This window comes from Bubalus bubalis, chromosome 6, assembly GCF_019923935.1.
Source record: "Bubalus bubalis isolate 160015118507 breed Murrah chromosome 6, NDDB_SH_1, whole genome shotgun sequence".
NCBI lineage: Eukaryota > Metazoa > Chordata > Mammalia > Artiodactyla > Bovidae > Bubalus > Bubalus bubalis.
In genome coordinates, this window is record NC_059162.1 from 98,647,598 (window position 1) to 98,659,770 (window position 12,173).

Here is a 12,173-nt window from a genome sequence, read left to right on the forward strand (position 1 = left end):
AAAATGAGGATTTGAATAAGGAAATGGCAACCCACTCCATTACTCTTGCCTGGGAAACCCCATGGATGGAAGGAGCCTGTCAGGCTACAGTCCATGGAGTTGCAAAAGAGTCAGACATGACTTAGCGACTAAACAACAACAATCAGGGTTTTATTTGTTGCTTTATTTTATTTTGTTACACAAGATAAAATATTTTTTTCTTTTTATCCTTAGATGACTGACTCCATATATTTACTGAATAATATATATTTTTGTTAATGATTTAAACATGTATTTTTTATTTTATAATGAAAGTATCATGTGTTTGTATCTATTTCTATACTGTACTCTCCATTGATCTGCCTATCTATTCCAGCACTACTACCATTTAGTTTAATCTCTATAACTTTGTAGTAAATGTCTTATCAAGTATTTCATATGCAATTTCTCTAAACCTCACTTTTCTCAGCTGTAAATTGGGAATGCTGCTGCTGCTGCTAAGTCGCGTCAGTCGTGTCTGACTCTGTGCGACCCCATAGACGGCAGCCCACCAGGCTCCCCCGTCCCTGGGATTCTCCAGGCAAGAACACTGGAGTGGGTTGCCATTTCCTTCTCCAATGCATGAAAGTGAAAAGTGAAAGTGAAGTTGCTCAGTCGTGTCCAACTCTTCGTGACCCCATGGATTGTAGCCTACCAGGCTCCTCCGTCCATGGGATTTTCCAGGCAAGAGTACTGGAGTGGGGTGCCATTGCCTTCTCTGAAATTGGGAATAATGATCGGTGTTATTAATATATGTAGATCTGATGGTTAAATGAATGTATATGTGTATATGTACACACACACACACACACATCTGTCTGTCTATCTAAAGTGCATAGTGTAGGATGAAGCTTTAGTAAACAATCAGCAAATTACAATTATCTTATTTGTCTCTTAGTCCTTACAACTACCTTAGTTTTAGGTAATATTGAATCTCACAGTGGCTAAATAGCTTTTCCAAAAGGTAACAGAGTAGGAGTTAAGTTATGTCCTCATGACACTAAAGCCCATGCTCTGAACCACTATAAGTACATATTCCTTTTTGTATTATTAATGCAGGTTGTATTTCTACTGATGTCAATAATTTATTGATAATACTTATTTTCCTATATTAATAAAATTAATCTGCTAAAATTAATGAGATGAGTTGAATTCAGCAGGGTAACTTATGGGCTTCCCTAGTGGCTCAGACGGTAAAACATCTGCCTGCAATGCAGGAGACCCAGGTTCTATCCCTGGGTTGGGAAGATCCCCTGGAGAAGGAAATGGCAAGCTTCTTGACTTAATAAAGTTAATCTGCTAAAATTAGTGAGATGAGTTGAATACAAAGTGTAACTTATAGGGAAACAAGATTACAGTGTTTAAAAGAGGAGGCTTTTCCACTCCTAGGTGTATATCCAAGAGAAATGAAAAAATATGATCACACAAAAGCTTTTACACACATGTTTGTAGCAACATTGTTTATAATAGCCAAGGGTGAAAACAATCCAGAGTCCATCAACTGATGAATAGATGAACACAAATGTGACATTATATATACAATGGAATATTTCAATCATCAAAAGGAATGAAGTACTGATAGGTACTGATAGGTACAGATGAACTTTGAAAATTTTATGCTAAATGAAAAAGGCAAGATATAAGGCCACGTGTTGTTTGGTTTCATTTCTATCAAATGTCCAGAATAGGCACATCTATAGAGATACAGTGGCTTCTCAGGTGGCACTAGTGGTAAAGAACCTGCCTGTCAAAGCAGGAGACATAAGAGATGTGAGTTCGATCCCTTGGTTGGGAAGATCCCCTGGAGGAGAGCATGGAAACCCACTCCAGTATTCTCTGGAGAATCCCTTGGATAGAGGAGACTGGTAGGCTACAGTCCATAGTGTTGCAAGGAGTTGGACATGACTGAGGCGACTTAGCACACACACACACATATAGAGATAGAAAGTAGATTAGTGGTTGCCAGAGGCTAAATTGTGGAGCCATGGAGAGTGACAGCTAGTGGGTACAAGGATTTTGCAAAGGTTAATGAAAATTTTGTGGAGTTAGATGGTGGTGATGGATGCAGACTTTGAGAATGTACTAAAAACTATGGAATTGTATACAGGAATAAGTTATTTTTTTTTTTCTTTTAAATTGGAGGCTAATTGCTTTACAATGTTGTGTTGGTTTCTGCCATACAACATCATGAATCAGTCATAGCTATATATTCCTTTCCTCTTGAGCATCCCTCCCACCCCCTATAAAGGGATAAGTTTTATGGTAGGAAGGGAAGCTTTTGGTGCTTGAACTTCAGCTTTGCTACTTGTTAATTATGTGACCTGGGCAAGTAACTTTATTTATATTGCCTCAGGTTTTTTCTCTGTAAACTGTGCTTACTAGTAGTACATATTCACGGGGTTATTGTAAAAATCATACATAAAAGCTCTTATTGTAATGTCTTGTAAATAGGAAGCACTCAGTGTTAGAGATTGTTATTAATATTTCCAGTTTCAGCATGACCAAACATGGACAATTCTGGGTGATCTTTATAAAATGAATCTTGTGTAAAAAAATTGTTCACATTTGGTATGTAGAATTAGAGAATCTCCTCTATCTTACTTTTGATTCATAAGTGAAATAGAAATAAAATGTCAGAGTGTTAACATTAAGGCTTTTCTACATGAGTGTCAATTTATGAATGTTGATCTAAGCACCTATGTTTTTACTTTTAATAGGTAGCCCATTTAAATGCTTCTTAATAACTAATGACAATGATTTTCAGCGTTGAATAAATTTTATGATATAATCTAGTTGAAATGTGAGAAAATACAGTTAAAAGTCAGTTATTTATAAATGGGGCATTCTGTAATTCATTTTTAAACTCTTCTGTCAGTTTGGTTGTTTAGTTCACTGTCATAAACATACATAAAAAAGTGTTTTTAATTGATACAGATTCAGCGTTTGTTAGAAGCACAGTCTCTGCAGCCCTGTTCCCCTAAGACAACCACTGTTGAAGACACAATGCAAGCTGCAAGACAAATGGAGTTGGTTTCCATGGAAGCACAGTCTCCCCCTGCTTTGCACATGAGAAAAAGTGTAAGCATTGCTGTGAGCACAGGTAATTTCATTTTTCTTAATTTGTACATAGTACACATAGAATTTAAACCAAGGTGATGAGTGTGTAACTTAACTCTTTGTGTGATTTTATTCTTTATGAAATAAAACTCTACTTGCAAACAGATTGGAAACCACATAACGTAATGTATTGTTTGTTTTTGCTGCTTTTCCAAGCTGGACCCAGTTCTGAGAGAAGTCATCTGTTGTTTAGGGGATCAGGGAAGATTTCATCCATGCAGTGTTGCTGATTCTGGGCCTTGAAGGGAATGTAGGATCTTGGTGGAATTGAGAGGTGGCAGAACAGATTGGGTAGAGAAAATATGGGCTTAGAGAAACAACACAGAGCTCTGAGTTGTCTAGTGCTCTACCCATTGCTGTGTCACGGAGGGCCGTTACTACATCTTTCATCTTGTAAGCAGAATAGAAGGCCTTTTTAAAAAACCAATAATATAAATGACATCTATGTGTTTACATATTTCCTCACAATCAGACTATGAGATCTTTAAGAACATTTTCGTGTGTTTAGTATCTAGCAAGATGTTTAGAATATAGGGTGGTGGTTATAAGACTGAAGAGGAAGAGTCATGTACAGTGTTGATAAGATTTGAAAACTAATTGGATATGGCAGTTGGGAGAGGGAAGATTCAAGTTACTTTAGTTAAATGCCGTGTGATTATCCTGGATTGGATCCTGAAACAGAAAAAGGATATTAGTGGAAAAATTGGTGAAATCCAAACAAAGTCTGGAGTTTTAGTTAATAGTAATGTACCAACACTGTTTTCTTGATTTTGAAAAATGTACCATGATAATGTAAGATGTTAACAACAGGGAGAACTGGGTGAGGAATACACAGTAACTCTCTGTTTTATCTTCTCTGTGAATCTAGAATTATTCCAAAATTAAACATTTATTAAAGGTGAAAATAAAAGTTACTTCATGATTTTGAGCTTGGATGACAGAGGGAGGCAAGTTAGAGAAGCAGAGGAGAGGAGATGAGTTCAGTCTAAATATCTGTTCAGATTGAGCTACTTTTGGAAATGTAGATAGTAATACTCAAATGTTAGGAGAGTGGAGTGGATTGATGACATAAGAGTTGTGAAAGTAACAGATGAAGGTTTGAGCCTGGAGAATACAAATTTGAGAGAGAGCATTAACAAGGAAGACAGATTGCTGTATTCTTTATCTGTACCCAGATGTTATCTAAACTTCATGAAGAGGGCAGCAATGAGGGAGGGTAGCAGGAACCTCATGTACGTTTATTAAATTCAGGTATTACTCAATATTAAGATTTTTTTCAGCAGCAAGTAACATAAGCATCTTTGAACTAAGCAAGGAGGGGGAATTTACTGGAAGGATATGGGGATGTTTCATGAAAACCAAGGCCAAGAATTGGGCTGGACTTCAGAGAAAAACTAGATGTAGAAACTAGAAAATCACTGGAGTATCCAGTTATTACACATGGCTGTTCTATCAACTCTATCTGGAGTCTTCATTGCTTTACATTTTAAAATACAGCTCACCCAGAGCCTCAGAGTTTCTGTTACACAGTTCTACCCATGTACACAAACGCATTATGATCCTTCAGTCTCAACTTCAAAATGCAGAGAACCTGAATGGTCTAGTTTGGATTAGATTTTAATCCCTGGTTCAGGGATAAGGGGATTGAGAAGCATGTAATAGGGGCATATCTGCTGGAGTCCCATCTTTGTTAATTGCAAGGATGACAATTTCCTGCATATGTGTGTTGTAGAGGGTGGTGGTAGAGGAGTATTAGGAGATAAACAAACCAAAAAGTGCAGTTTGCTTCTGTGTCCTCTTGCGAAGTGCTGTACTTACTATATTCCAGTTGTTCATCATCTGTATCTGTCACTGGACTGTAAACTTTTATTGACTGTTGTATCTCATTACCTAACCTGATGCCTAAATCAAACTGATATCCTGAAATTATTTGAAACAAGTTTTCAAGCATGATGTATATTTCAAATATTTTGAAACCTCATAGAGTCATATTTAGAGCTTTGACTTATATGCAGAAAAATGAATTATTAGTCATTTGAATTAAATGGCTCTCTATGATAATACTTAATTCCTAAGAGTATACATTGGTGGGTATTCAGGAAGAGTAGCAGCACTTACATCACTTTTCTAAATTGTCCTTTTATTTTTTGGGTGGGCTGTGCTGTATGGCTTGCAGGATCTTGGATCCCTGACCAGGGATTGTTTTAAATGCTTAGTGAATACAAAAATAAATCATCCTTTTATTAATTTATGTTTATAAAATCACCTGAGTTGATGCTTAAAGTGGAAACAATTTTGACTTGAATTTAGTCTTTGGTTTTAACTTTATTTCTTTAAATCATGTATGTATCGCAATATTTCTCAAAATGTGGACTGCATATTGCTCAGATTCAAAAGATGATTTGGTGTAGTATACAGATTACTATTTTATACTGTGTAGATTTATTTGTTCCTATAAGTATTAGAAAAAAATATAACTAGCACATAAAATGGAGAAGGCAATGGCACCCCACTCCAGTACTCTTGCCTGGAAAGTCCCATTGATGGAGGAGCCTGGAAGGCTACAGTCCATGGGGTTGCTGAGGGTCAGACACGACTGAGAGACTTCACTTTCACTTTTCACTTTCATGCATTGGAGAAGGGAATGGCAACCCACTCCAGTGTTCTTGCCTGGAGAATCCCAGGTACGGGGGAGCCTGGTGGGCTGCCGTCTATGGAGTCGCACAGAGTTGGACGCGACTGAAGTGACTTAGCAGCAGTAGCAGCACATAAAAATCTATGATTTCACAGAAGTGATGCAGCTCAGTAAAACAGTGAGTTGATTTAAAGAAAATCAGTAAGCAAATAATAATACATGCAAATAATTGTGCAAATGATCTATAAAATTTGGGAAATATTTGATTTTTACTTGCCTTATATTACATATATCTGATATAACCCTGATATAGTCTCATGAATATTGTGTTTAAGAATCAAAATCAAAGAGCCCAGGGATTTGCATTTTATATATTTTCTCCTGTTTTTCAGAACAGCAGTTTTCAAAACACACATATACTCCAAATCATATTCAGAACCTTGACAGGTAAAACCCGTCCTGAGAGCCACACCTCTTGGAGAGTCAGGGCCTGAGAGGTCCTCTTTCCCCTTGTACTCAGTTTCCTCTCTTTACTTGTCATTTATTTCTTCATGGCATTTCTGAGAAAATATAATCTGAAAACAGTTCTAGGTAATTGTGTTAAAATAATATAGCTAATGTTACTTACAAAAGTTTGTCAGAGAATTACTTTCTATAATTGAGTGTCTGTTTCTGCATCTGTTAAATCATCTGTTCTCCAGGTGCCAGCTTGTTTTGGAATGCGGCAGGTGACCATCAAGAGCCTGAATCTCAGCTGAGGCAAGATGATACCAAGATTTCCAGTGAGGACATGAATTTTTCTGTGGATATTAATAATGAAGTCACAAGTACGCCAGGCAGTGCATCTTCATTAAAAGCTGTTGATATTCCCAGTTTTGAAGAGAGTAACGTTGCTGTGGAAGAAGAATTTAATCAGCAACTTTGTATATCCAAGTAAGATCTCTTCGATTCAGTATTCATCTTCTTTTTTTCTTTTTAAATTCTAATATTCCTTTGGTATTCTAACTCAGAAACAAGTTTGTTTTGTAAAAGTATTTCATGGTGTCTTTCCTATTGCGATTCCTATGTAACAGACAGTTCTTTGGCTGCACCACTCGTCATACGGGATCTTAGTTTCCCCGACCAGGGATCTAATCTATGCCCCCTGCAGTGGAACCATGGAGTCCTAACCACTAGACTTCTAACCACTGAAATGCCAGGGAATTCCCTGTAAAAGACAATTCTGAGCCTTCTGTGACCATTCCCAGATGTCAGTCTTTGGATGTATAAAACAGTCTGACTGAATCAGAACAGTTGAAAATCAGAAATATGTATTTCAGGCCTCACTGGAGAGTCTGACACTAGGTCCCAGATGGAGCCAGGGTCCTGAATTTTTTAAATTTTTATAAAGATACATACTGCAATTATATGTGTATAGTAACAGAGTCTTTATTTCTGAGAGATGTAACCTGTTATTCAAGATATACTCAGTAAGCTAATGGGGATGAAATGGTAAAGGGTAGAGCCGAAGTAAGGTAGGCTCTGAGTAGATAATTTTTAAAACTGATTGTACATAGTGATTTGTTAAACTCTCTTGTGTTTGAAATTTTTCATTCTGAAATTTTCTATTAAAAAAATAAGGATTCTGAAGTAATTCAGATCATTTGCAAATTTGTAAACAAATTCAGCAAATATTCTTTGAGCTTCTGGTATATGCTGCCAAAAAACTAAGCCCTAGAAATTGAGCAGTAGGTCAGACAAAGCTCCTGACTTCATGGAATTTCCATGAGTTCTGGAGACAATAACCGCATCAGCAGGAAACATATAATTTCATATAAAGACCACTGCCTGAAGAAAATAAACGAGGGTGACCAAGTGGAGTGTAACTAGGAGAGTGGCATGGGAGTGAAGTGGGTATATTAAGTAAGATGGTGAAAGAAGCCTTCAGATTATGTAGGGGAGGATGTAGAAGTTCTGAATATATTCTGCGTTCATTAACATCAGGGAGGATTTTTAAATGACGTAGTGGTATGATCATTTTTGTTTTTTAAAGGCCATTCCAGCTGTTTTGTGGCAAGTGAACTGAGGGGGTTAAGATTAGAAGTAAGGAGACCGGTTAGTAGACTGAAGACCAAGTGAGATGAAGGTGCCTGGGAATTAGAAGTGGTGGCAGGGATCAGGTGTAGGATAAATTTTGAATGTAAAGGAGTAAGGTGGGTTAAAATACCACAGTGTAATATCACATGAAATAGTTTTAAAAGAGGTGAATTCAGAGGTAGGGGTGGCATGGGCAGGCAGTTGATTACTTTTTAAAATTTAAGCCTTTTGGTAATATTTGATATTTTAAATTATCTTATTACAATAATGATTAGAACAACAAACACACCCTTCCAGAAAACCAGAAATATTTATCTGCTTTGCTCAGTAGAGAGTATGTTTTAACCTTACAATTCAATTAAGTATTCATAATATGTACCACAGTATATTAAAAAGATCTGTATACCTGTCTCAACCCCCACTAGATTGAATTCCTACAGGTTGTGGATCATACTCATTTCTGTACCTTTAGGACTTGAACCAGTGTCTAGTTCCCCACATCAGCTACTTCATAGATGTTTGGTGATAGGAAGAGCAGTTTGGGGTAAGCCCCCAAGATAAGTTCACATTTCACTTGAAATAGTTACAGAAAATGAGAACAAAGAGACATGAACTGTGGTTATCCTTATTTGTTCTCCCTGTGGTTATCCACATTTATTCTATCTGTATTTCCTTTTGTAAATTGTAGACTACTTTCAAGGATTAGTTTTTCCCTCTGAAAGTAGAACTTTAAAAATCTCCAATCCATTGTGGTTTTTAACTTCAGAAACAGACCTGAGTTAACTGATAGAATGCAATTAATTGCTTTTTCAGGGTGATTAACCAACTCTGTGGATTACAACATATAACTAGATGTAAATCTGATCTTTGTTCCGCATAGTATATGATTCGGATTAAATAGTATCTCCAGTGTTGTGTATGGTGGTTTCAGTGCTTGTCTAGGATTCTTCCCAAACGTCTGGTCTGCTTCCTGCTGTGGTTCGTGCTGCTGAGTATTCATACATGGCGCCTGGCCACCTGAGTCCCCTGTCCCCTTTGAATGTCTTGCTGGGTTAGTCTAATGTTAAAGCAGTTTGTGAAAGGTAGATTTTTGGACTTGCAGCATATATGGTAATCGGTTGCTTTTTCCCAGGGAAGAGCCATGTGTGATATCCATAGATTTTCTTTTGACACAATACTTTTTCCCTTTTTTTACGAAGTCAGGCTTTGGACATGCATGCTAATGCTTGCCATATTAGAATCATCTTTAAACAATTTTTAAAATTTGAAATTGTTAATGTTTTAGTTCTTTTCTTCTGGAATTTTTAGCTTTTATTTTTGTTTGGTAGGTTAGACACCAAAACAGGTATTTTTAAATTCTTGAAAAGGCAATATAGCAGAGTGATTAAGAGCATGGAGCCAAACTGCCTGGATACAAATCACAACTGTGTGACCATGGGCAGGTCTCATAATTTCTGAACGCTTCTGTTTTCTGTATATGGAGACAGTGAAAGTACCTATCTCAGGATTGTTGTAAAGATTAGATGAGTTAATATATGTAAAACATATAGAACAGTACTAGATTAGTACCTTAAAAATTAATTGTCATCATTTACCTAAAGGTAGAATAAGTCTAACTCAGTGACTGACGTGAACTCTCTTTAAAAAATAAAGAGCTTTGCAGATGTCTGCATGATAAAAATCCTGCTCAGTACAAGTACTTTCCCCAGAAGCCATAAAATCTCTGAAGCCTGGCTTTCTGCTTCTACATTTGAGTTTTGATGTCTTCATTAAAGTGAAATCAGTTAACATGATTGAAGATAAAGGTTCAATGTGCTATTTAGGAAGTAAGGGGATAGCAGCAGGAGATGAAGAAAACTAGCAATTACAGACCCCCACTAGATTTATCTGGTACCATGCTAGGCACTTTGTATCTCTTTTAGTCCTGTCTCATGTTTTTCAACCCAGGGCGGTAGATGCTGTTTTTCCCATTTTATGAATGAGGAAGCTGAGGCCAAGAGAGATTAAGATATTTGCCCAAGATATAATGAACACACAGATACCTTTATTATAAATGAGAGTATATCTTCCCTGGTGGTGCAGAGGATAAAGAGTCTGCCTGCAACGTGGGAGACCCAAGTTCAATCCTTGGGTTGGGAAGATCCCCTGGAGAAGGAAATGGCAACCCACTCCAATATTCTTGCCTGGAGGATCCCCATGGACAGAGGAGCCTGGTGGACTACAGTCCATGGGGTCGAGAAGAGTCAGACACGACTGAGCGACTTCACGTTTTTATATGTGACCTAAGAGGCTTTCCTGGTGGTGCAGAGGTTAAAGCGTCTGCAATGTGGGAGACCTGGGTTCGATCCCTGGGTCGGGAAGATCCCCTGGAGAAGGAAATGGCAACCCACTCCAGTATTCTTGCCTGGAGAATCCCATGGACAGAGGAGCTTGGTAGGCTACAGTCCATGGGTCGCAAAGAGTCAGACACGACTGGGCGACTTCGCTTTCACTTTCACTTTAGGAGATAAAAGAAAGTGCTAATGGAGGTTGAAAGAAGCAAGAGCACATATCCAATTAACGTTTTAGAACATCATAGAGGAAGTAAACTTTTAAAATGTCCCTTGAACAGTGGATAGGATTTTGATAAGAGTATGTCAATTTAAAAGCATTAGAACAGTAACTCTTGTCTCCAGGGCATTTGAAAATACAATAAATTGGGGCACTCCACCGTTGAGAATCTCTGTGGGGAGAAGCCCACAAACAGTTGTGTTTTTAAAAACTTTACAAGTAATATTGATGGTGTAATTAAGATTGAGAACTATTGCATAGTAGACAAAATTTATGGGCAGAAGAGCTCAGAGTATTGTTCGTAATCCAATTTGTTCAAAAGATAAAACAGGGAGCACTGGTTGAAAGGGACTGGCTGAAAAGCCAGGTTGACTACCAAATTTCAGAGAGCTTTGACTGGCATAATAAGGAATTGTTTTTGTTTTATTTATTTATTTTTTTTAATTTTTGTTTTTGTTTTAATAAACCATTTATGATTTGTTTGTTTTGTTGTTGTTGTAAAACAAAATAACAGAATTAACTAACAGTTACTTTATTTATGTCCTTTCAAGCAGCTCTTCTCCACTTGAGAGAAAAGAACCTGATGTACCCGTATTCTTTCCGAATCCCCTGCAAGCAGAGTGTGTAAGCATGTGCTTCCACAGTGGACCAACAGAGGGTGCCACTCATAGCTCTGGAACATCAGGGGAACCCAAAACCGAGCAAGTAATGCAACCCTTGCCTCATCAACCATCAGATAACCAGCAACTATTCCAGGATGTGTTGGTAAGAAAATGTAAAGCATTCTGTCTTTTGTGAGATGGTGATTTAGTCTAAGGTACACTAGTTAAGCCTTTCCCATCTTTAAACTGATGGGGACCTTGCTAGGAAAAGATTTTCCCCTAATTCAAGTTCAAAGTTAGTACCAGAAGAAATAAGCAAGAGTTTGCAGGAGGTTTGAAAATTGGAAAGTAATAGAATATTTATGATAATTTTTGCTGATTTCAGCTCATATAAGCAGATTTTTATGGAATACTTAGCTTAGTCTAAGAAAATGAACTGAGTAAAGTGGGTAATATAAAGATGAACATGACAGTCTCTGCCTTTGAAAACTTAGGGGAGATAACACATGCATACCAGTAACAAACGACTAAAGTGAGCAGTACGGTAAGCAGAAGCAGCACACAGTAAAAAGGAGTTGATGTGTGGCAGAAACCCGCAAATACTGTAAAATGTAAACTGGGGCTTGGACGTCAAATGACTGGCTGTCACTTACAATCAAATTGTAGATTTTAGAACACTTGATTTCTCCATTTATAATTGAAGACTAATTAAACATACTTAGGCCCCTGAGTATTCATCAGTTAACTCAGATTTGTTATTTGCCTGCTAGGTCCTACACTGGTGCTAGCAGCCATGTGCTCAAGGGAATGAAATATGCTCTAATGTCAGGAAGGCAGAATTACAGGTCATTCTCATTCAGAGTGAGAAAAGAGGAGTCAAATTCTGAAAGGAACATAAAGGTTACACTTATAACTCTAAAACATTATCCTTTTTCAAATGAAAGCATGATTTTAAACTTTTGTTTATAAAGATTTCACAATAAATCCTTGAAAATACTTGAAATATTACTCAAATGATTTTAAATCTGTTGGCTTTAAAATGAACAAGTTCTGAACAAACATTCTAAGTTTTCTCTAGGATCTTCATTCATTAGAATGGACTTCTTTTATAAAAATTCCATAAAACTTGGCAAATGTACTTGATACTTTGTAGAATTTAGCAAGATAATTTTTTA

General features: G+C 37.1%; 1 protein-coding gene across 3 annotated transcripts in view; it reads left to right on the plus strand.

The window, feature by feature from the left end:
• STIL (STIL centriolar assembly protein) overlaps nt 1-12,173 on the plus strand; it is a 52,856-nt gene that overhangs the window by 30,030 nt on the left and 10,653 nt on the right. For 2 of the 3 annotated variants that reach the window (XM_006051656.3, XM_044945037.1), the window contains exons 13-15: nt 2,953-3,118; nt 6,472-6,703; nt 10,948-11,161. In XM_006051656.3, the coding sequence (XP_006051718.1) occupies nt 2,953-3,118; nt 6,472-6,703; nt 10,948-11,161 (612 nt within the window). The remainder of the gene's footprint in view (nt 1-2,952; nt 3,119-6,471; nt 6,704-10,947; nt 11,162-12,173) is intronic. The other variant, XM_006051657.3, reaches the window with a different exon arrangement.